The sequence below is a fragment of the Physeter macrocephalus genome, chromosome 5 (genome assembly GCF_002837175.3).
Source record: "Physeter macrocephalus isolate SW-GA chromosome 5, ASM283717v5, whole genome shotgun sequence".
Classification (NCBI taxonomy): domain Eukaryota; kingdom Metazoa; phylum Chordata; class Mammalia; order Artiodactyla; family Physeteridae; genus Physeter; species Physeter macrocephalus.
In genome coordinates this window covers 291,838-314,426 of record NC_041218.1, presented here as the reverse complement: position 1 = coordinate 314,426, position 22,589 = coordinate 291,838, and the positions used below count along the sequence as shown (strand labels likewise).

General features: G+C 47.0%; 2 protein-coding genes across 7 annotated transcripts in view; one reads left to right on the top strand and one right to left on the bottom strand.

Moving 5' to 3' along the window:
- ESYT2 (extended synaptotagmin 2) overlaps window positions 1–10,659 on the bottom strand; it is a 77,125-nt gene extending 66,466 nt beyond the window's left edge. For all 3 annotated transcript variants that reach the window (XM_024128040.2, XM_055084708.1, XM_024128041.2), the window contains exon 1: window positions 10,312–10,659. In XM_024128040.2, coding sequence (XP_023983808.1) covers window positions 10,312–10,623 — 312 coding nt within the window. In that variant the 5' untranslated portion in view covers window positions 10,624–10,659. The remainder of the gene's footprint in view (window positions 1–10,311) is intronic.
- Window positions 10,660–20,759: 10,100 nt separating this feature from the next.
- The window catches only part of DYNC2I1 (dynein 2 intermediate chain 1), a 48,079-nt gene continuing 46,249 nt past the window's right edge, over window positions 20,760–22,589 (top strand). For 2 of the 4 annotated variants that reach the window (XM_028489488.2, XM_028489489.2), the window contains exon 1: window positions 20,760–20,900. In XM_028489488.2, coding sequence (XP_028345289.1) covers window positions 20,886–20,900 — 15 coding nt within the window. In that variant the 5' untranslated portion in view covers window positions 20,760–20,885. The remainder of the gene's footprint in view (window positions 20,901–22,589) is intronic. The other 2 variants (XM_024131627.3, XM_024131626.3) reach the window with 1 other exon arrangement.

The window sequence follows — 22,589 nt, the reverse complement described above, 5'->3', positions numbered from 1 at the left end:
AAGCAAAGACGAGCTGTTACCTTTCCCCTCTTGCACCATCCACTATGAAATACAATCTACAGATAATTCCCGTTAAAACCGTCCTTCAGGGCTTCCCTGGTGGCGCAGTAGTTGAGAATCCGCCCGTCGATGCAGGGGACGCGGATTTGTGCCCGGGTCCGGGAGGATCCCACATGCCGCGGAGCGGCTGGGCCCGTGAGCCATGGCCACTGAGCCTGCGCGCATTCGGAGCCTGTGCTCCGCAACGGGAGAGGCCACAACAGTGAGAGGCCCGCATAACGCAAAAAATAAATAAATAAATAAATAAAATAAAACCGTCCTTCATACATACAGCAGTGTTCACTCCATTTCACCCAATATAAAACCACAATCTGATTCAAGCTATTAAGTAAAATCAACACTTTCTAACAGCTCTGAATAAATTTCAAGACCTTTCTTTATGTATGTGAAAAAATTGAGACTGTATTCTCATTTTCGTTTCAGATTATATTTGGGTTTTTGGTTTTAAAAACCCAGTACTCAGACATTAACTTAGTATTAACAGATTTTATGCATTTGCTTGCTAGGCATTTAAATGTTTATAGCACAAATGAAATAAATTAATGATCTCAGTAGGCAGCTCACCTCAAATATGTGTAATAATGGCAACACATGCATTATACGACAATTTATAATTGGGTATAGACACTCCTAATAAAAGAAGCAACTAGTAGCTCAGTGTTCCAACAACTCACTAGGTTTACTGTGCAAACTCCATGCAAATACTGTTAGATGCTACGGCAGATACAAAAAGTCCCTGTCTTCAAACTCCTGATCCTACAATTACAGGACTAAGCATACTTAACTAAATGATTTAACAAATATGTAAGCAAAGTTTTGTAAGAAAACAGAAGGTGCAAGTATCACTCAGATGAATAATTTTAGCAATCTCATGCTGGTATCTCAGAATGAGTGGCAGACCCGAAAACCAGTATATAACATGCACTCCAGCGTAATATTTATGGCATGAAGCAAGTTGGACGATGTTCTCTTCCCACATTACTGGATTTATCTTCTGCAGACCCACCGTCCTCTGGGAAACCTAAAACATATCTCAACCCCTCGGATGCAAACGGCAGGAAGATAACTCCACATCTAAAATAGGTTAAATTAAACTATTACAACTGACCCAGAAATAGGATATACTATCCTATTTCCTAAATCCCCACTTTAGTCACTAAGCAACACTTATTCACAAGAGGAAGGAAATGACTACAAGAATTTAAAAATTTTACAACATGATACTGTCATAATGGAACTAACTATGGTTATCTACTGCATCAGGGCAGCTGCTGCAAGCAGAGCAAGGAGAGATTAACCACAAGCTCAGGACAGAATTTGTTTTAAGGAAGAAGCAGAAAGGATGAGGGGTAATTACTCTAGGGATATACAGAGAAAAAGAGAAAGAAATTACATGGAATACTTTAGAGTGTGACAAATAACAAAGCATTACGGCAGATAAATTCTTAGCAACACACCAGATAAACAAACCACAGTAAAAGAGAAGCTCCGGCTGAAGTGGGGAGGAGGTGGCAAGGTGAGTCATAGGAGCGCCACAGGCAGCAGGCAGCTGGCCGTCAGCACCAGTGCAGCTGAAAGGAAGCATCAGCGCTGGGATCACTAACCAGGGCAGCACTAGCCACCTCCGCCACATCCCTGGGCCTCTCTTCATTCCAGCCTCACCACTAGCCACCTCTGCCACATCCCTGGGCCTCTCTTCATTCCAGCCTCACAACCACAACACAGAGTCGGGCTCATTTCAATGCCCACCTAATGATGAGGAAACTAAGGTTCTAAAAGGTGTGACCAACTGGCCCAAGTGCACGGAGTTGGGAGTGGGTGGGTCTCAGACAGGAACCTACATCTATCAGATCCAGAGCCTGCTTCTCGACTGTGTGCCCAAGCAGCCAGGCCGGCACGTGTGACATGGGTACCCACGAGGGTGGCCCACATCACTCAGTGCCCAAGGGCTGCCAAGTGACACTGACGACACCAATCACACGGCTGCTGTTTTCAGACGAGATCAAGGATAATGCAGTGAGCCTTCCAGCAATCTCCAGACAGCAATCTCAACACTGTGCTACACAAAGCCATGACTTCAACTTAACCAACTCTCACATCCCAACACAGCAGACAGGAAGAAAAGCCACTGGAAGAGCAACTCTGCGTGGGAGAGCTCTCTTCTTCCAAAGGTTACTTACGTAAGAGGGGATCTGGATAAATCTACCGTGCTTATTTTAAAACCATACCATTCAAAAACAAACACTGCCCCCTAAAGCTAGACTTCTGTTTATAAAATTATCATGCTACTCTTATGAGTTCAAAAATAGTTCATATATCCTGGACAATCTGACAAATAGTTCAAGCAAATAATCTTCTATAACCTGAAAAGAATAGAAAATTAAATATCTCAAACTCTAGTTTTACCTTTTCTCAACATATAGTAGCTAACAATCTGATTTTTGGAATCTGTCCACCAGACATAATTTAAATAAAATAGATACTACTGCAAAAAACAAGTCATATTTCTGAAGAATAATACAACGTCCACAACATAATCCTTAGTGTAGGCAAATACAACATCCACGTACCTCCAGACATACTAAAGATTCAGAAAATCACCGAAACGTTAATAACAGCTATCACTGGTTGGTAGGATTGCAGGTAGCTTTTTTCCTTTTTATTCTCCAAAGCTTGAAATGTTCTACAATGAGCAAGTGTTCTTTTTTTTTTTTTTGCGGTACGCGGGCCTCTCACTGTTGTGGCCTCTCCCGTTGTGGAGCACAGGCTCCGGACGCGCAGGCTCAGTGGCCATGGCTCATGGGCCGAGCCGCTGCGCGGCATGTGGGATCTTCCCGGACCGGGGCACGAACCCGCGTCCCCTGCATCGGCAGGCGGACTCCCAACCACTGTGCCACCAGGGAAGCCCAAGTGTTCTTTTCATACCAGAAATAACATGTTTTTAAAACCTGTCTAGCCATAACATAAGAAATAAAGGCAAACACGACTGCATGTTCATTAAAAGCAGAAAGATAAGTTCACTAAGTGATTGAACAAACAAAAGAACTTCAAGCTCAACTTCAATGACATTTTTACAAATAATAAAAAAGAAAGCGTAATAAAAACTTCCATACTAGTACTTCCACATCTGCCATTTGTGTGGTTATCACCCATTCTCAAGTGTAGTCACCAGGTACAACAATGGCATTTTTTAAAAAAGGGAATCACTGCTGCTGACACATAGGGTGCACTTAAGATGTGCTGTTACTCTGCATTGATACTTTCCTCTGGACATCCTGCTGTAGTCCATTAAAAAGACACCAGATAGGGCTTCCCTGGTGGCGCAGTGGTTAAGAATCTGCCTGCCAATGCAAGGGACACGGGTGCGAGCCCTGGCCTGGGAAGATCCCACATGCTGCGGAGCTACTAAGCCCATGCGCCACAACTACTGAGCCTGAACTCTAGAGCCCACAAGCCACAACTACCGAGCCCACGTGCCACAACTACTGAAGCCCGGGCGCCTGGAGCCCGTGCCCCACAACAGGAGAAGCCACCACAATGAGAAGCCCACGAAAGCAATGAAGACCCAACGCAGCCATAAATTAATTAATTAATTTATTTACTTATTTTTAAAAGACACCAGATACTGAACTACAGGTCTCAGACGCGTCCACTATGAGTAATCATAAGACTGCCTTTCACAAAATAGGAAAGACAGGATAGCATAAAACTGAACTTATACGCACAGCTAGATCTACAAACCCTCAAAAAAAGTTTTAATCCTCATCAGTAAAATCTTTTACAATACACTGATTTAAAGAGTTGAGCTATTACTTCAATAAATGTACAAAATGCTCTAAAAGGCATACTCTTTTTAAAAAATGAACAGGGCTTCCCTGGTGGCGCAGTGGTTGAGAGTCCGCCGGCCGATGCAGGGGACACGGGTTCGTGCCCCGGTCCGGGAAGATCCCACATGCAGCGGAGCGGCTGGGCCTGTGATCCATGGCTGCTGGGCCTGCGTGTCCAGAGCCTGTGCTCCACAACGGGAGAGGCCACAGCAGTGAGAGGCCCGTGCACCGCAAAAAAAAAACAAACAACAAAAATGAACATACCATTTCACCAAGTTAAAGACCTAATAAAGGTCTGCCTTTCTTTTTCCACATGTAGTTAAGAGTCTAGAAAACTTTTAAACGCTAAACCATATTTTTCTGAACAAATGATTTTTAGTATGGTTTATCAGTACAAATAGATGAATACACAGTATCAATTCCATTCAAAGTTGTTACAGTTTTTACCAACTACTATGATGGGTGGTTTGGAATTATGAATAATGTTTTTATATACTTTTTTTGGATTTAACAAAAATGAATATGTATTATTTTTATCTAAAAAAGAGAAAAAAACTACCAGTGCATACTATGAGTAAAACTAGGATTATCCCTAGATTTGTGTTATCACCAGCTAGTAAATTTTTGAGTTTGAGGCCTTGTCTAACTCATCACCTAGCACAGTACCTGGAACACAGGAAAGGTCCAATAAATACTGGCTGAGTGAATAGATGAATCAATGAAAGCTCATTTTTGATCCCTGCACTTAAGCTGGGCTTGTTCCTTAAAATCTACTCTAGGAAAGATTCACCAAAATAGATGGTTTTCTTTAAAAAATTTACAGGACTTTTTTTTTTTAACAGTGGTTGCGCGTCCGCCTGCCGATGCAGGGGAACCGGGTTCGCGCCCCGGTCTGGGAGGATCCCACATGCCGCGGAGCGGCTGGGCCCGTGAGCCATGGCCGCCGAGCCTGCGCGTCCGGAGCCTGTGCTCCGCAACGGGAGAGGCCACAGCAGAGGGAGGCCCGTGTACCACACACACACACACACACACACACACACACACACACACACAAATGCTCTAAATTATCTTTTGAATTCTCTATCTCTATATTTAACTCTTTGATCCGTCTAAGAAAGAAAAACCACTAAGAGGGCAAAAGACCATGAGAAAACTTGTGAATAAAACATGTTAAATAGAAAAATGGTTCCATGCAACACAACTACTGACAATGTTTATGTAAGAACTATGCCCACCCAGTTTCAAAAGAGCAGGGGATGACGCAGTGTTTATGGCACAGTAAGACTCTTCAAAGTAAAACAGAACAGTCTATTTGGGGGAGGTGGACAGGCGTCTCCAGCGACCTCAAGGGTGTAGAGCAGGGCAATCCAGCAGTAATCGACACTGCACAGGAGCGTCCACTTTCTGACTTCACAAATTGGTTCTGAGTACATCACGATGTCCCCCTCCTCCTATGTCCAAACACGCCAGGTCTCCCTGAGAAATGCGAGTGCTGCCCTGAGAGGTGGCCCGGCCCCAGTCTGAGCAGCTCTACTCCTCACCCCTGGGCCCAGCTGACAGTTCCTCACCTTCCTTACAGCTCCCTCCCGACGGCAGGGCCCAGGTACCCATGTTGCTGTCCTACTGCGCTCTGATGCTTCAACCCCTGAGATGCCTGATTTCCCAATCCTGCACTTTTATCTTGCTGTTCCCACTTATTCTTCAATGTCCTTTAGTGTGTCTATATGCACGCCCCCACCACTGACCACCTTCTGACCCACCAGGGCACTCTTCGGCCATCACACCCTACCTCGTATCTACCGGGAAGTAAGTACACACATGAAGGCAAGGTGACCTCTAACACTTCTGTAGATAGTGGGTCCTCAGATCTTTAAATGGGGAAGGAAAATTCATCTGAGGCAGCATTGTCATGGAAACCAAAAAAGGTAATGATTTAACAAAACATAACAAAATGCAAAAGACTACAAATAGTACATTTTAAAATCATACTATGGGGAATTCCCTGGCCGTCCAGTGGTTAGGACTCCAAGCTTCCACTGCAGGGAGCATAGGTTCGATCCCTGGTGAGGGAACTAAGATCCTTCATGCCGAATGGTGGAGCCAAATAAATAAATAAATAAATAAAAATTTAAATTAAAAATTTTTTTAAAAGTGGGCCTTTGAAAAAATAAATTAAATAATGCTATGATAGGATACATTTATAGAAAACAAACCAATTTATAGGTTAAATTTCCCAAACACACATTGTAATTACATATCAGTACTTGAATTAAAGTAAGAGTTTAGAATAACTCACACAAAAAACACACATTTAGGCTATGTATATCTTTGAAGCACAATTTGTTTGTTTAGCTAATGTAGTATCAATGCATAAGGTAACATTAGGTTTAAAGTAAAAACATTTAGTCACTTTTTTCATTCATAAGCCCTCCACTTTCATTAAATATTCTTTAAAATGTAAATGTCTCCAAATTTACACTGGAACAATAATTTTTAAAAATTATATCAGTTTTAGCTGGAATTCCATAAGCAAGGAGGTTTGTATGGCTTACTTTGTACTATAACTGTTCACCTGTTTCACTTCTTTATTTTTAAAAGAAATTCAATGTCTATAATATTTTTTAACAGCACTGAGATATAATTCAGATACCATACAATTCACTCATTTAAAGTGTACAATTCAATGGTTTTTAATCTACTTACAATGTCTGTGATATCATTCAAGGTTAAATGTTGCAACCAATGTAGAAATCATGAAAACCCACAGAGAAAATAGGTAAGAGGTTCACCAGGCCTAAGGAGAACACTAACTCACGAGTCAGTTGTTCATAATCGGTTCTTCACAGGATCAAGGTCTATATTTTATAAACATATTTAATATAATTTAACACAACATGTATTAACTTAATATAATTTAACATAAATATACTACATATATTTTCAATTCCTGTATCTACTTAAATTATATATAGTTCAGTCCTAGCTCCCATCTTGAATATAAAGTAAGGCTAATATTCATCTGATGCAGAAAAACCAGAGCACACAACCTGATGGATGCATATATCTTAAATTTAAATCCAGCTTTTAACTTAAACTAAAAAACAAATAGTTACTGCTTTATGTCCAGCAACGATGGACCTTCTGCTCTAACTTCATGAAGCATTTAGACAGCATAACAGCGATGTTGAGGGTGACTGTCCTTTTCCTCTTTGAAAAACAGCAGTAGTGTGCACATAAACAAGAAACCCAATGATTATCCATTATCCCCTTCACAGCTTTGAGGAGGTTCTAACATCTTCTCAAAGCACACAACTGCTCTAGGATCTAGATGCTAAAGTCACAACCACAGTTTAAAATAGCTAAACTGTGGATCCTGATTTAGCCACAAGTCTGTTACAAGTGTTCACAAAAATTTTTTAAACTATAAGTCAATGATTAACACTGAGAATAAAAATACTTGCCCTTCCTTTACATGAGACCAAAGTGTATTCTTTTCTTTTGTCCATTTGGTTCTTAGCCTATACACATTAAATTTTGGCTAGAGTTAAATTCTCCTGAACTTACCAGAAGAACCATGGGAAGAAAGCTCTCCCAAGAAAAGCTGGTGCATAATAATAAAAACAGCAGAACACAGAAGTTCACTATGCTTTAAATCTCAATCATCAAAGTATGAGAGGAATAAAAGACCAGTTGTCATTTATGACAGGTTTGGGTCTCTACTTATTTGCAGCCATGGAATCAGCATTTATTGGCAGTAGTGAAAGCAGGAAAAGGACACACTTCACACCAAGTTCTAATTTTTCAAATAAACAAAAATAGCAATGGACAATCACCCCTACTCACGTCTATAAAAACTCTTCAAAGATATTCTTCAACCATAGTCTAATTTTACAGGGCCCAATTAACAAGGAGAGACCACTGGTACAACAAAAAGGCCAGTCCTCAATTTATCAACTCAAACCTGCAGGCTGTTTGATGGGGGAAAAAAAAAAAAAAAGAGTAAAGAATGAATAGTAATGTGGTATACATTAAAGCTGTAGGATCAAGGTCTTACAGAATTATCACGTTGAGAGCCATTTTTCATACCCTAATAGCCTTAATTTGAAACAGTATATGTATTTTTTCTCCAAGTATTCATATTTGTTAATCATCTCATTTTACAGCCAGTATAAATTTTTACTTTACTAAATAAACAGAAGAAAAATTGTCAGTGAACATATTCAAAAGTGAGGTTAGAAAATGAGCACCACATTCGTTTTGCTCTGTTTCTACCCTGCTGTCAATCACAGCTGTCAATGACACACTATGAAATCCGTACAAACATATGTTGTTCAAAGCAAAATATCAGCCCAAAGTTCTGAACCCCAAGAACCTAAGTATGTACAGTAAAACTCAAAGAACTACTGATACGAAAACTTAACTCTTCTTATGCACGGACTCCCTGGCTACAGCAGGACAGCAGTCCACTTCTAGACAGTGTAATTCACTGGTTTTGTCGTGAAAACAACACATGGGTACTACAATTTTAAAAAGTATTAAAAAATCTGCCTCAAACCCCAGATTCCTAGTGCTTTTCCTGGATATGATCACCGTCAAGTTTCGTGTGAGTCCTCACAGCAGTTTTCTAAGCAATACAGGCACGTTTAAGTATGTATGTATGTGTGTGTGACATGAGCACAAACACAAGTTTGGAATGAACAAGTGAAAAATTTTGGAAAAAAACATAAATTCCTTACTGTACAAGATGAACACCACGGTTCATGAGTTTAAGTCACACCGAGGAGAAACCCAAGGAAGGAAGCTTTGGCTAATCACCCTTTTCTTCTGCTAAAAATAATCATAATAATTTGCCCTGTCCTTCAATATGGAAACAACGATACTTGTTAATTCATTATGTGAAAATAGTGTGCATTTCACAGCTTTTACAAGCAAATTTGATGTTAGCCAACTGCTCCATAACCAAGCATCTATGAATATCAGCACCCCCACTTTCTGTGAATCTCTGCCCTGATTATGTCTGCTGTTTTGGTAATGCCCCTACTCTCTGTTTTTAGCTACTTTCTGGAATCACTTAATTCGGTGTGACACAAGATACCAGACACCGCTTGAAAGCCCTTCTGCGTTTCCAAAGTGCACCTCTGCTCCTGGCTTTTCGCACCTCCGTTACTGAGTTCCCGTTTCCTACACCACTCTCCTCTTTCCTGCTTCTGGCAAAAAGCTACACCACGCTGGTTACTGTGATTGTTCCAAGCAGTCCTGTGCCACACGTCCACCACGTTGTGATGGAATTTTAAATTTCCCAAGTCCCTGTGAGGTTCTTACTGCATTTGCAACTTGTCACCACAAGGCAGTAGCCATTGAGTTCCTCCTGGCCGTGAGCACTCCTGCTTTGCAACCTGTTTGCCTTGTGTCATGCACTCCATGCCTTGCTTCACAAGTGTCTTCTGACTGGAAACAGGGATCGTACTCCAAGCCCTTTTCTCCTCTAAGAGAAAACGACCCTTTTGAAACTCACTGGCTGGCCATCTTCCCGAGAAGTTTACATCAAGCCTAACAGGAGCATCATTTACCTTAAAACAAGCACTATTTCCTACCGTCTGAAACTCTGGCACCAACTCACGGTTAAGAAAGAAAGAGGGAGCCAACTCCGTTAGTTTCCACGCTGCCTAAATAAAATATGCAGAGAACCGCTTGGGGCACAAACGATCAATACCACGCCTGCCCCACCCACCCCCAAATTCACCTGGGATTCGAGTTCACCCTACATGAAAGTTACTCAGCTTACAACGTTACTTCCGAAGAACTGGAACACACCTCCAACCATCGTACCAACAAACCTTCTGGGGGATCCCCCCCCCCCCACTACTCCTCAACTGTGCCTGAAACCACCAAGAACGGCTGAGACTTCGCAGGCAAGGAGGAAACCGCCCTTCTCCCCACACCGCTGGCCGCCGTTTCCGCAGCGGGCAGGGAGTGGCGTCCAGGCCCGCGCAGGGCACCCGGCGGCCGCGAGCTCACATTCCGCAGGCGGGAGTCACGGCACCGCACAGCGAGGCGTGACGACGTGGCTAAAGCAGGACAGAGCACACAGCGCCTCACCTGTGCGGCCCTGCTCGGGACCCGCGCGGCGGAGGGAAGGCGCCAACCCAAAGGGGTTCGCGGGCCGAGAGCGGTCGGGCGGCTGGGCCCGGCGACAGCGGCGAAGCCCCGCAAGGTACACAGGCCCAAGCCCGACGCCGGCGCCCACCCAGGCGGACGTGCCGCCCCTGGTCAGGACGCCCCAACGTGGGCGGGTGGGCTGGGGCGTGAGCGGACCCCAGACCCGGCAGGACTTGGGGCGGGCGGGGACGCCTGACCCGGCGGGGTCGTGGCGGACAGGAAGGTCAGGGCCGGGGGCGTGTCGGGGTCCGCTGCGCCCACTCACCCAGGCCGGCAGGTCGCAGGCGCGCACCCCCAGGCGCACGGCGCGCTCCTCGTCCTCCAGCAGCGCCAGCGCGCGGCACAGACGGGTGGCCTTGAGGCCGCGGCTCCTGCGGCACCACACAAGCAGCCCGAGAGCCAACAGCACCCAGCTGAAGCTCAGGCCCAGGTAGCCCAGCGCGTACACCGGCAGCAGCAGCGCGAAGCTGCGCGCCAGCTGCGCCAGCAGCCCCGCCACGTCCACGCTCAGCGCCGCGCCGGGGGGTTCGGCCCCGGCGGCGCCGGCCTCGGGGCCCGGGGCCCGGGCGCCGCTCATCGCCCCGCCGCGCAGCGCTCCAGTCCGCTCCGGGACGACGCGCCTCAGCCCGCCCGCCAGCGCCCCTCTGAGGGGACAGCGCAGCCGCCCTGCCCGCCCGCGCTTCCGCCCGCGGCGCCGTGCGACGTCAGCACGCCGGGCGGGGCGGGGCGGCGGCGGCGGCGAGGGGTCGGGGGCTTCTACTGCGGCAGTCGGGCGTGGCCCCGGGCCTGGGCGCGGCCAACGTTGGGTGGACGCGGCCAGCGTGGGACATCATCCCACAGGACCCGGGAGCGCCGCGAAGGCGGGTGCGCGGGACTGGTGTGTGGCGTCATCGCGCGGGCGGGCGGGGCGCCACTGCCACAGGGTGGGCGAGGCCGGCGTGGGTGTCACCCCACAGGCCTGGCCGAGCGCCCCTGAGGCGGGTGGACCGGGGCCTTGTGACGTCATCGCGCGGGCGGGCGGAGCACCGATGAGGCGAGGTGGGCGGGTCCTGCGTGGATGTCCACATGCGGGGCGGGGCGTGCGTGGACGTCACAGCGCGGAGCTCACTGGCCGCAGGGTGTGAGGCTGGAAGGGGTGTGTTCTGTGGCTGGCGAGGGTTGGCTCCTGGGACGGGACCCCCGGGCCGTGAGGGCTCAGCTCGCCCCGTCACCTGGGTCGCGGTACGTGCAGGGCTGCTGTGGAAGGAGAACGAATGTGGGCGGGGCGTGCGTGGACGTCACAGCGCGGAGCTCACTGGCCGCAGGGTGTGAGGCTGGAAGGGGTGTGTTCTGTGGCTGGCGAGGGTTGGCTCCTGGGACGGGACCCCCGGGCCGTGAGGGCTCAGCTCGCCCCGTCACCTGGGTCGCGGTACGTGCAGGGCTGCTGTGGAAGGAGAAGTACACGCTCCTGAGTTTGCGCTACACTTGCCAAGTTTTAGGGTGTCACTGTTAAAGGCACTTCCAAGCTGTTAGAAAATCCGAGTGGTTCTGTGGGGCCCCGGCTGTGCTGAGAGCCCACAGCGTGCAGACGTTTTCCTGATGGAACTCTCTCAGCGGTCCTGGAGGCGGGAGGAGCGCGCAGGATAGGCCCCTGTGTGCGCGTGGGACAGGAACTGTCCTCGCCCGGCGGGACAGCGGGGACCCAGCGCCCGCTCACTAAGCAGGATGCTGTCCGTGCCTGAGAGCTTCTGCTGCGGGCGCTGACATCCTGCCCGCGATTTCTGAATCGCTTCCAGAAGCACAGACAGCTCTTGATCGCTTTGCTTTCCACTAAACTCAATCAGGGTAATTATATTTATTTTGTAGTCTCCTTAAAGCCAAATAGTTGCAGAGGACAGCCTAGGTAAGTTTTTTAAGCATATTAAGTGAGTTTCAAGGATATTTTAATTCAGTTTGTAACAATAGGGCTAGTTTTTTCCCCCCTCTCTTGCTCTTCACATCTTTACGTTACTGGGAGCCTTGCATGATCATCTTTAGGAGGGGCGGGGACTACTGGAGAGAAATATAGCATGCTTACATGTTTTAAAGTTCTTGGTGGATGTGTTCATGTCACATGGGCCCTTCCCTGCCATATTGTAGGGATTCTGGAATAACGATAACTGTGCAGTAGTTGCAGGAGCAAAGACTGCCATTTTAAGGACAAAACAGTGATATCCCACAGACCATTTTGCTGTGCAGACAGGAGAGTGAAAGGCGGAAAGATGAAGAGGACCACCAGCTGAAGACAACTGCAATCACAGCCCTGTTAGACGCAGTGAGTGAAAGACTTGCTGCTCCCCTGAACTTTTGGGGGCAGTGGAAGGGAAGCATCTGCGTGCGTTGGTAACTTTGCCGGAGTCTCATTAATCATTCAACTAGGCTTTAAGTCTATGAGGGCAAGAACTGTATTATGTGTATCATCATATCTTCATGCTAGCACAGTGCCTGGCACAGCAGGTACTGAATGAATAAAGGATACCTCCCCTCACCTCATCTGTGAGTCTGTATGTAATTATGTATGCATATATGTGTGTGTGGCTATGGAGATACATATATATATAAAAATATATAATCTCATAAACATTGCTCCAGGGGCTAGAACACTCAACTCTGGGCAAGGGCACTAAACCACAAGCAAGGAAAGGAATGGTTTTCCTTCCCTCAAATTACATTATGTGAGTTGCAAATATGTAAAATGGTGAGTCTTACCCCTTTTCCTACGCAACAGCTTAAAGCTCTAATGCCACCTTTCACTCAAGACCAAGTTACAACCTCAAAACAAGTAGCTGCCTTGTTAACACAGGAAGAAACATGAGCCTTTCTTTCTTGCGATCCTTCCTCTAAAAAGCTGTAGAATCACATCCTATAGGTAAAGAGTTGGGTGAACATGAGCCACACAAGAAATCCCTCATGTCTGTGATAAAGCATTTGACCTGGGGGGTCTAGGGATGTAAAATACACTGAAGAGACAGGCCCATGCTGTGCAGCAATCAGCCTCCAGCCTCTGCTGCCTTTGTGACCCCACTGAACTTCTGGCCACTTCCCAGCCAGGCAGAACCCATCTCATTCTTTGCTGAGTCTAATGGCAGGCCCGGCCTAGTTCTTAGGTTTTTGCTAACATTTTACTCTATACCCCAATCTCCTGTGACTTCTTCATGTTACCTCTTTCCTTACCTTCTCTGCAGACAATCCTCCAATGAAAGGCACTGCTTTCTCAGAGGAAAGAAGAGCGTCACTGTGCGTGCTCCAGTGCGGAACTGTAAAGGTTCAGCCTCTGCACTCCTCCTTTCTAGTTTCAGAGAAAAGTGCTGCCTTCAGTTTAAGTTCAATCCATTCTGCTTTGTTTTAGATCCCCTCCTGCCTAGGACTGGGCCTTATCAACTCTTCGTCCACCTCTTCCCCTCTCCCTATGCTAGCTCCTTCCCCAGCATCTCTACATGGGTTTCAGTGCAGAGCGGAGGGGCACAGTCTGCCTCCCTTCCTTTCATGCTACTGTCGACTGAAAAAAAATGCACAAAGTGAGGGTTGTGAGTTCAGTTTTACTGGGGGCAAGATGAGGACCATAGCCCAGGAGACAGCCTCTCAGGTTGTTCTGAGGAACTGCTGCAAACAGCGGGCCAGGGTGGGGACGGAGGTTGTTCAGTATATGTGTGATTTTGGCGAAGGAGGTACACGCAGTCGAGCACACACTTTGGCAGAAGGTGGCTGCTAGTCACGAGGGGCAGACGTCTCTTAATGATTTTGGTGCTTTTCTAGCTATGAGAAGACGCAAGAAATTGGGCTCATAACCTGGTCTCCCGAAGATAACTAACTACCTGAAGACCTGTTCTGCCAGTTTTCCCAGAGCACTGAGGGCCTCATTCCCGATCTCTGCCTGAACTCCTTTGAGGGTGTGTGGAAGGCCAGCGACTGCAGTGGCTGGTGACCTCATCTTTGTAGAGGCAGATGGCGAGCGACAATTTTTAGTTGGCACTACCAACGAGTCTCATTTTCCCCAGACTCATCAAGACTCCTGTTCCTTTTCCTCAGACGCTTCTTTGGTGACACAGTCACACATTCTTTACCTGAGCCACCCGAGTGGGTCTCTTTGCTGTGCAGCTAGAGGAATCAGGAAAAGCTTGGTCCTTGCTTGCTTGCCCGGATTACTACAACACTTTCTTAATTGATTGGTATCGCTTTAACCTTGCCCTCTTAAAAAGCTCCCTAGAGACCTTTGCTCCCCAGCACGGAGGAGACAGTGTTAGGCCTAGCACCGGTGACCAGTCAGCCTGGTTATACTGGCAAATGGACACATACACTGGATAACGCAAGGATAATGCATTATCCAGGATAATGCAATTCAGGCTTCTTGCTGTTGGAGATCTCATAGCATGCAAAGGGGGAGGCTGGAAAGAGCCCTGAGGTGTTGGATTGGAGTTGGAGGGAGTATGAACTCGTGTGTTTTGATGTAAGTGTACAGGTAGATGTACATGTAGTTTCCAGATCTCGCTTCTAAATATCATTCTCCAGCAAAAGGAGCCAGGGAGCTTCTGAGAAGCAATTGACTTCAGGGCTGGAGCAGTGAAAGTACAAGATGAGCCTGAAATATTTTGTTGTGCCAGAAAGTAAGAAAATTATCAAAGAATCACATGATGCCAAAGGACATAGGAGGCAACGGGAGGGGTGCCCACTGATTAAATCTAGGATAATTTGAGCAGCAAAATCAAGGATGATGTTGGCAGATTACAACCCAGTGAGTAAAACAGGAACCCACGAGTCCATACCGTTGTAGGTGAATGAGCAAGTGAGGAATGCATGCGAAATAAATCATCGGAGTGACAGAAGCAGAATATCGCCATTTAGCAGTCATCGTAGGGCTGGAGTGAGTTATCAGTGGAGGCTAAGGATGGTAGGTGGAGGTTTTAGTAACTGCTACTAGCTACTCGTCAATCCCAAAGGGAAAAGCCGGCAGGTGTGACCCAGCTGCATATTGCCAGCGGGCTGGGGACACGTTGGGATTTTGCGTCCTGACTCCACGAGCTGAGAGGAGTAGAGCAGCATGTCTGGGCGTTTCTGCCAGAAAGCTTGATCCAGGTGTGGCCTGGGGGCTCACTGGACAGGTGAAGTGTTAGGGGCCCCTGTTTTCTTACTGAGGAACTGTAATTACCCCAGATCGCAGGAAACTGAAGAGACACAGCTACATGCAATGTATGTTCCTGAGTGGGATCTGGGCCACAGAGGAAAAGAAATATTTGGGGGACAGTCTGTGCATTAGACAGCAGAGTTGTATCAATGTTTACTTCTGGACTGGGAGGGTTGTGGAGCAGAGGCTGTCCTTGTTTTGGGGAAATAGGCACTGGAGTATTTCAGGGTGATGAGTAATCATATCTGAAGCTCTTTGTCAGATGACTCAGAGAAAGACCAGTGATGATGGGTAAGTGTGTGTGTAGATAGATGATAAATGTGAGACAGGGACAGGTGAGTGGAAGCACATGCTGTATGATCTGGGTGATGGAGACTTTTGTACTCAAATATTTTCTCTAAATTTGAAATTATTTGGAAAATTATTTTTAAAGTCCCTATTTCTATCAAATGGCCAATATAAAATGCAGATTTGATTGAATCTCTTCCCTGCTTATGAACTGTTTCTTTTGCTTCTGCTGTGAAATTAAAGATCCTCTGCAGGGACATCCCTGGTGGTCCAGTGGCTAAGACTCCATGCTCCCAAAAGAAGGCAGCCCAGGTTTGATCCCTGGTTAGGGAACTTGAACCCACAGGCCGCAACGAAAGAGTTTGCATGCTGCGACGAAAGATCCTGCATGCTGCAACGAAGATCCCGCGTGCCGCAACTAAGACCCAACTCAGCCAACTAAATTAAATATAATAAAAATAAAAAGAAGATCCGTTGCAGAACAAGCAGAGCTCTGACCCTGCGTCTCACCTCACCCCACCCCCACCCCACCAGGGTCTGTGCCCTGCACGGCCGCACCGCTTCTCACTCTCCCCAAACCACTCTGTCTTCTCTCTCTGGGCCTTTGCACCTGCACTGCTGTTCCCTGTGTCCGAACTACCCTCCTCCTTCTGTCCTTATGCAAAACTCCTACGCATCTTTCAAAACCTGGTTTGTATGTCTCCACCTGTGGGAAGCCTTCTGTGGCAGTGAGTTAATCCTGTCTAGGCTTGTCTCCATGATGAAACTTATCTACTGAGTACAGCTCAGCCCTCAGGAGCCCCGAAGCAGCTCTGTGCCTGTGAGGGGAGCCCTGATGTTCGTGGAGGAGTCTGAATGAGGCGGTACATAGTAGGGTCTGTAACTGGAGCCGAGTACTGAGTCGCAAGCCCTATGTCAGTGTTTACCGATAATGAAGATGATACTTGTGCGGCCTGGCTGGGCCCTTATGCTCAGGCCTAGAAAGGCAAGTCAAGCGTTGGCTGAGCTGTGGTCTTCTTGGAGACTCTCACCTGAGATCCTCTCCCAAGTTCATTGCAGCTGTAGGACTCAGGTCCTGATTTCTGGGGGCTGACAGTCAGGGGTCCCCCTCGGCTCCCTCCACGTGACCCCTCCTGACATGGCCGTTTGCTTCTTCTCCCAGGACAGCAGGAGTGTCTCTCTGAAGCATCACCTCTTTTGGTGTTAGGCCCACTAAGGATAATCTCCTTTCTGACTTAGCTGATTAGTAAGCACGTCTCAGGTGTGAAATCATCACAGTCTCAAGGAGAGTGGACCATGGACTCGAGGGGCATTTAGGGTTCTGCCACTACAGTCTCTGTGGGTTGAGAGAAGAAAGGGGTGTTGATGGGCCCTCTGAAATTCCAAAATGTGCTCCAATATGGTTTCATATGGTAGTGGATAATTTGTGAATTTACAAAGGAAGCCTATAATTTCGGTGTCCTACCCATTTTCATCTCTAGCTGCTTATAGTTTAGGAGATAACCTATAAGAACAACAGTAGTAAGTGTTAATAACTAACTTTTACTGACGGTTTGGTTTGCACCAGACACAAAATGCTCACTATTTTACAGAATTACTCCTTCAATCCTCACAATCCCTACAGAGAAGGTACCCTGTACTTCCCACTTTTACTGCAGGCTGTAAAACACTCTGCTAGTGACTTCTCACCAGCCCTTAGTTAACATGGCAGGTAGGTTTCATATCCACACACTACAGTGACACTATCATGATGTGACTTTTGTAACAAAGTTACTTATTACTGTGAAAAAAAAAAAGCGCTTTTGTTTCCATCACAACCTGCAACTGTACTGGTTTATAGTCTAGTGAGGGATTTGGACATACATTTTTAAATTACACGGAAGAGGACATGGGAGACTGTGACAAGCAAATCAGACACAGGTGAAGCAGAGGAGGCTCTGGCATGAGCAGGGGGTGACACTGCAGGGATCCGGGCAGAGAAGCAGCCTGCACAAAGGCCACGAGGCTGAACAGGGCCCAAAGGCCACCAAGCCGCCACCTCGTCTCTGGGCTTCAGGCGTGCTCCACCCACCCACCCTTCAGCCACAGCCTTCTCTTCCCACGTTAATGACTTATCACTGCCCAGCCTAACACTTTCAGTCCTTAACATCGAGCCTTCCGAGGCCCTTGACAAACTGTCCCGGTCCCCCTTTCCAGCCTTGTCTCCTGCCATCCCGCCCCACTCACACACCCTCTGTTCTGACCTGCAATGCCCAGTGTGGAAGCCACTGGCCACGTGGGGCTGTGAGCCCAGGAAACGGGGCCAGTCTGAACTGAGGTGTGCTGTCAGTACAAAATACACAACGGATTTCGAGGCCAGTATTAAAAAAGTATAAAACAACTCAATATTGTAAATATATTTTATATGACAAAATGATAATAGTTTGTATATATTTGGTTAAATATTTTATTAAATTTGATTTCATCTGTTTTTCACTTTTTAAAAATTATTATTTTAAATTAATTTTTATTTTTGGCTGCGTTGGGTCTTCGTTGCTGCGCGCGGGCTTTCTCTAGTTGCGTCGAGCGGGAGCTACTCTTCATTGTGGTGCGTGGGCTTCTCATTGCGGTGGCTTTTGTTGTGGAGCACGGGCTCTAGGCACGTGGGCTCAGTAGTTGTGGCTCGCGGGCTCTAGAGCGCAGGCTCAGTAGTTGTGGCGCACGGGCTTAGTTGCTCCGCGGCACGTGGGATCTTCCCAGACCAGGGCTCGAACCCGTGTCGCCTGCATTGGCAGGCGGACTCTTAACCACTGTGCCCCCAGGGAAGCCCCTTTCACTTTTTAAGATGTGGCTACTAGATAATTTATAATAACCCCTGTGGCCCGTATTATATTTCTACTGGACAGCACTGTTACAGATACAATTATTACATTTCCTAAACTCTCCAAACCTCTCCCTCCCTCTGCACTTGCACCATATTTCTTTTCCCCTAAGATGTTCTCTGCAGGTCTCTGCCTGGGTTTTTTGTGCTTCAAGGTCCACCTGAAATGAGGCCATTCCCATTCTCATTCCTCTCTTCCAGGCACATTTTGCCACTTCCTCATGCACTGCATTTTATGAGTAGCTCTTACACTTTCACATTATTTAATAATTGTTTGCATATTTCTCGCTCCTGGCGATTATGAGCGACTAGAGGTCCAGGCAGTGTTTTATTTATGTCTCCAGCACTCTAACAGTCCCCATGTCATCAAATGAACTTGTGAGTCATCTATTGAATAAAGATGATAGAAGAAACATCGCCAGATAAAATGTGATTGGCAAATGTTACTTAGAAAATAATTGTTTTAAGAAGTCCAAGGAGAGAAAGATTGTTTTAACTTCCTCTATTGACATTTTTTCGGCAAATATTGTGGGGATGGTGAGAGAGAGGAGATAGCCCTGTGAATATGGTGCATTTGGGGAACCCTAAATCATTCTGTTTGGTGACAAAAGAGAGCAACCGAGTGAGAGCCAGGTGGAGACAGAAGCAGGTTGGTGAGTCACCTGTTGGATTGCTGCCTGCAACGGAGGATGGATTGGTGGGGCTGGAGTGGAAAAAAATGAGGAAGAGACTCAAGACACATCTTGACAGGAGTTTTGACTGCACTCGGGAGGGGAAGGAGAAGGATTCCGAGGGTTCCAGGGCCAAGCCCAGCTCATTCATGCAGCGTGCGTGTCCGTGACTTAATCTAATACTGTGGCTGATGACTTTGTCATTAGTCAACAGTCTGAAGCTTTCCCAATATGAGCTGTTTTCTCAGCTGACAGAGAGTGACCCAGTGGTTAAGAGAATGGACTTTGGCGTCAGACAATCCACCACCCTAGCTTTCTGAGTTTAGGCAACTGAATTAATCTTTCTGGCCCTCAGTCTCCTCATCTGAAAAACAGTAACATGCCTATCTCACAGGGACGCTATGAGAATTTAAACGAATTACCAAGGGGAAGGTTTCAGCTTGGTGCTTCCTTTGGAGCAGTTCCTAAATAAATCATAGCTATCACTGAAATTACCTTTCCTACCCTCCTTTCCTGTTTGGTTCTTCCTAAGCCCTGCTGAGTGAAAATGAAAAAGGTAGTAGTGGAAACTCCAAAACCAGAGCACAATTAAATATAAAAGGACGATTGGATCTGTTATTAACTTCTCTAAGGCAAGGAGCTGAGTAAATGGCTTTTATATCCGGAGGAAAGTAGATTGATCCATAAACCGTAATAGTATGTGACTCAAAAACACAACGTCTGCAAAATAGTGTGTCTACAGAAAAACCATGACATCAAAAGCACAGACCCCTAATAACACGCTCACCGATGTGCTCCTTAGCACACGATTTGAGAGCCTTCTCTCTCTCTCTCTCTCGTGTGAAAACGGTAAGTGGAATCTTTTCTAAGTAACATTTGCAGGCTAAACAGACGCGAAACAGTTTGCAGAATCAGGGCTAAATGTCAGTTATAACGTGCATCACGGGAGTGGGACCCACACCTCTCCAGCCTTGCATGTTTAAGGCTGGCTTTTATTTTAAGCTTTAAAGAAACTAGTTGTGGTAAAATAAATGTGAGATGCAGACCATGTGTCTTAGTATTTCAGTCCTCTCGTCTCTTGATTTGTATAAAAACTGCGTCTTTCAACAATTACTTTTCCCAGATACTTTGTGATTCCTATCAATCCTGCAGAGTGTGTCCTACCAAACGACAACCACGGGCAAAGTAATTCGAGGATCGAGAGCCTACGCGGAAGGAAAGCTCCCTCCGCTCCCGCTTCGAAAGGCGGGTCTGCCTGTTTCCCTGCTGCAGCTCCGGTCCTGCCGGCAGCCCGCGGCCTCAGCCCGGTTTCTTCCCCGCCCCGAGCACCGCCGGGCCTCGCACTAGGCGGGAGACCCCGCACCCCCGAACCACACATCCCACCCGGCGGGAGTCCCCGCAGCGCTCAGCCTCCTTCTGCACCTCCCCCCGCTTCCTTTGGCCCTCCCGGTAGTCCCAGGGTGGCGGTCGCTCAGCGCACTGCGGTCCCGCCTGTCGGTTGCTAGGAGGCGGGGAAGCGCAGGCGCGCTGGGGGCAGCCGCGCGGCATGCCGGGCCGGCGGTCGCTCGGCGCTCCGCTGCCCCGCCTGTCTGCTGCTACAAGGCGGGGAGGCGCAGGCGCGCCGCGGGGCATGCCGGTCCGGCGGTTGCTCTGCGCTCCGCTGCCCCTCCTACCAGTTGCCAGGAGGCGGGGAGGCGCAGGCGCGCTGGGGGAGGCCGCGGGGCACGCTGGGCCGACGGTCGCTTGGCGCTCGGCTGTCCAGCCTGCCGGTTGCTAGGAGGCGGGACGCCGGCTCGGCCAAGGGTGCGGGCGCCTGGGCGTCTCCTCCCGGGGCCTGGCCCTGGTGAGGGCAGCGCGGCCGCTCGGTCCTGCGCGCGGCGATGGAGCCCGGGAAGGTGGGTGTGAACGCCGCGCGGCGAGGCCCGTCCCCGCCGGGACCGTCCACCTCCTCGCGGACGGAGGTCGCATCAGGGCCGGGACTGGAATTCTGGCTGCGCGTGCGACCGTGGGAGGTTACCGACGTGTCTATTTCCCACCGAATAAATCGGGACAGTACTAGTAGGATTATTGGATGAGGTTCTACAAATAAAAGTGCTTAGAATGGTGTTATTAACTCACTGTGAACTGTAGTCGTTCCGCTTGTCTGTGGATTCCCGCTAAAAGACGAGGAATTTAGTTTGCATGCATTTCTTCGTACCTTCCCTCCTATTCCTTTTTTTTTTCTATCATCCACTTTTATAATGTTAATAATATGGATTAGGAAGTTAGTGCCCTGGCTAATCTCCATTTATTTTTAAGCTCACCAACTTCCTGACCGCTGTCATCTTCTACACCGGCCCCTTACATTTTCTTTCCTTTTTTTTTTTTTTGAATTTTTGAATTTTATTTTATTTATTTTTTTATACAGCAGGTTCTTAGTAGTCATTCATTTTATTTTTTTTCACACACACACACACACACACACACACAGTATTTTATTTTTACAAGAGACAAATAAACTGACACCAAAGCGTTGTAAATGGATGACACAACAAAAGCAACAGTGATTGCAATTACCAAACACGAAACATACTCATACTACGTCGTAATATTGACATTCAGTCCAGTAATCCTCCACTGTAACAGCTACTTTACTTTGCAGTGAAAATTGATTTGTATATTTCTTGCCTCTGAGTCCTTGTGGGATTTTTTTTTTATTCAAACATAAAGTCACAAAAATTATAATCATCCTCATCAGTTCACTAAGTCCCATGTAATTAATTTTTTTAATCTTGATCTTTTGTTAGCACTTTTATGAATTCATCAGTTTTCCATTAGAGTTCTGAAAATGCTTATTCATTCAGTTCGGCAGTATAGTCAGTTACCAGTAGTCATCCATTTTATACACATCAGTGTATACATGTCGATACCAATCTCCCAATTCATCACACACACACACCCCACCGCTTTCCCCCCTTGGTGTCCGTATGTTTGTTCTCTACTTCTGTGTCTCAACTTCTGCCCTGTAAATCAGTTCATCTGTACCATTTTTCTAGGTTCCATATATATGCGTTAATATACGATATTTATTTGTTTCTGACGTACTTCACTCTGTATGGCAGTCTCTAGATCCATCCACGTCTCTACACATGACTCAATTTCGTTCCTTTTTATGGCTGAGTAATATTCCACTGTATATATGTACCACATCTTCTTTATTCATTTATCTGTTGATGGACACTTAGGTTGCTTCCATGTCCTGGCTGTTGTAAACAGTGCTGCAATGAACGTTGGGGGGCATGTGTCTTTTTGAATTATGGTTTTCTCAGTGTATATGCCCAGTAGTGGGATTGCTGGGTCATATGGTAATTCTATTTTCAGTTTTTTAAGGAACCTCCACACTGTTCTCTATAGTGGCTGTATCAATTTACATTCCCACCAAAGTGCAAGTGGGTTCCCTTTTCTCCACACCCTCTGCAGCATTTATTGTTTGTAGATTTTCTGACGATGCCCATTCTAACTGGTGTGAGATGATACCTCATTGTAGTTTTGATTTGCATTTCTCTAATAATTAGTGATGTTGAGCAGCTTTTCATGTGCCTCTT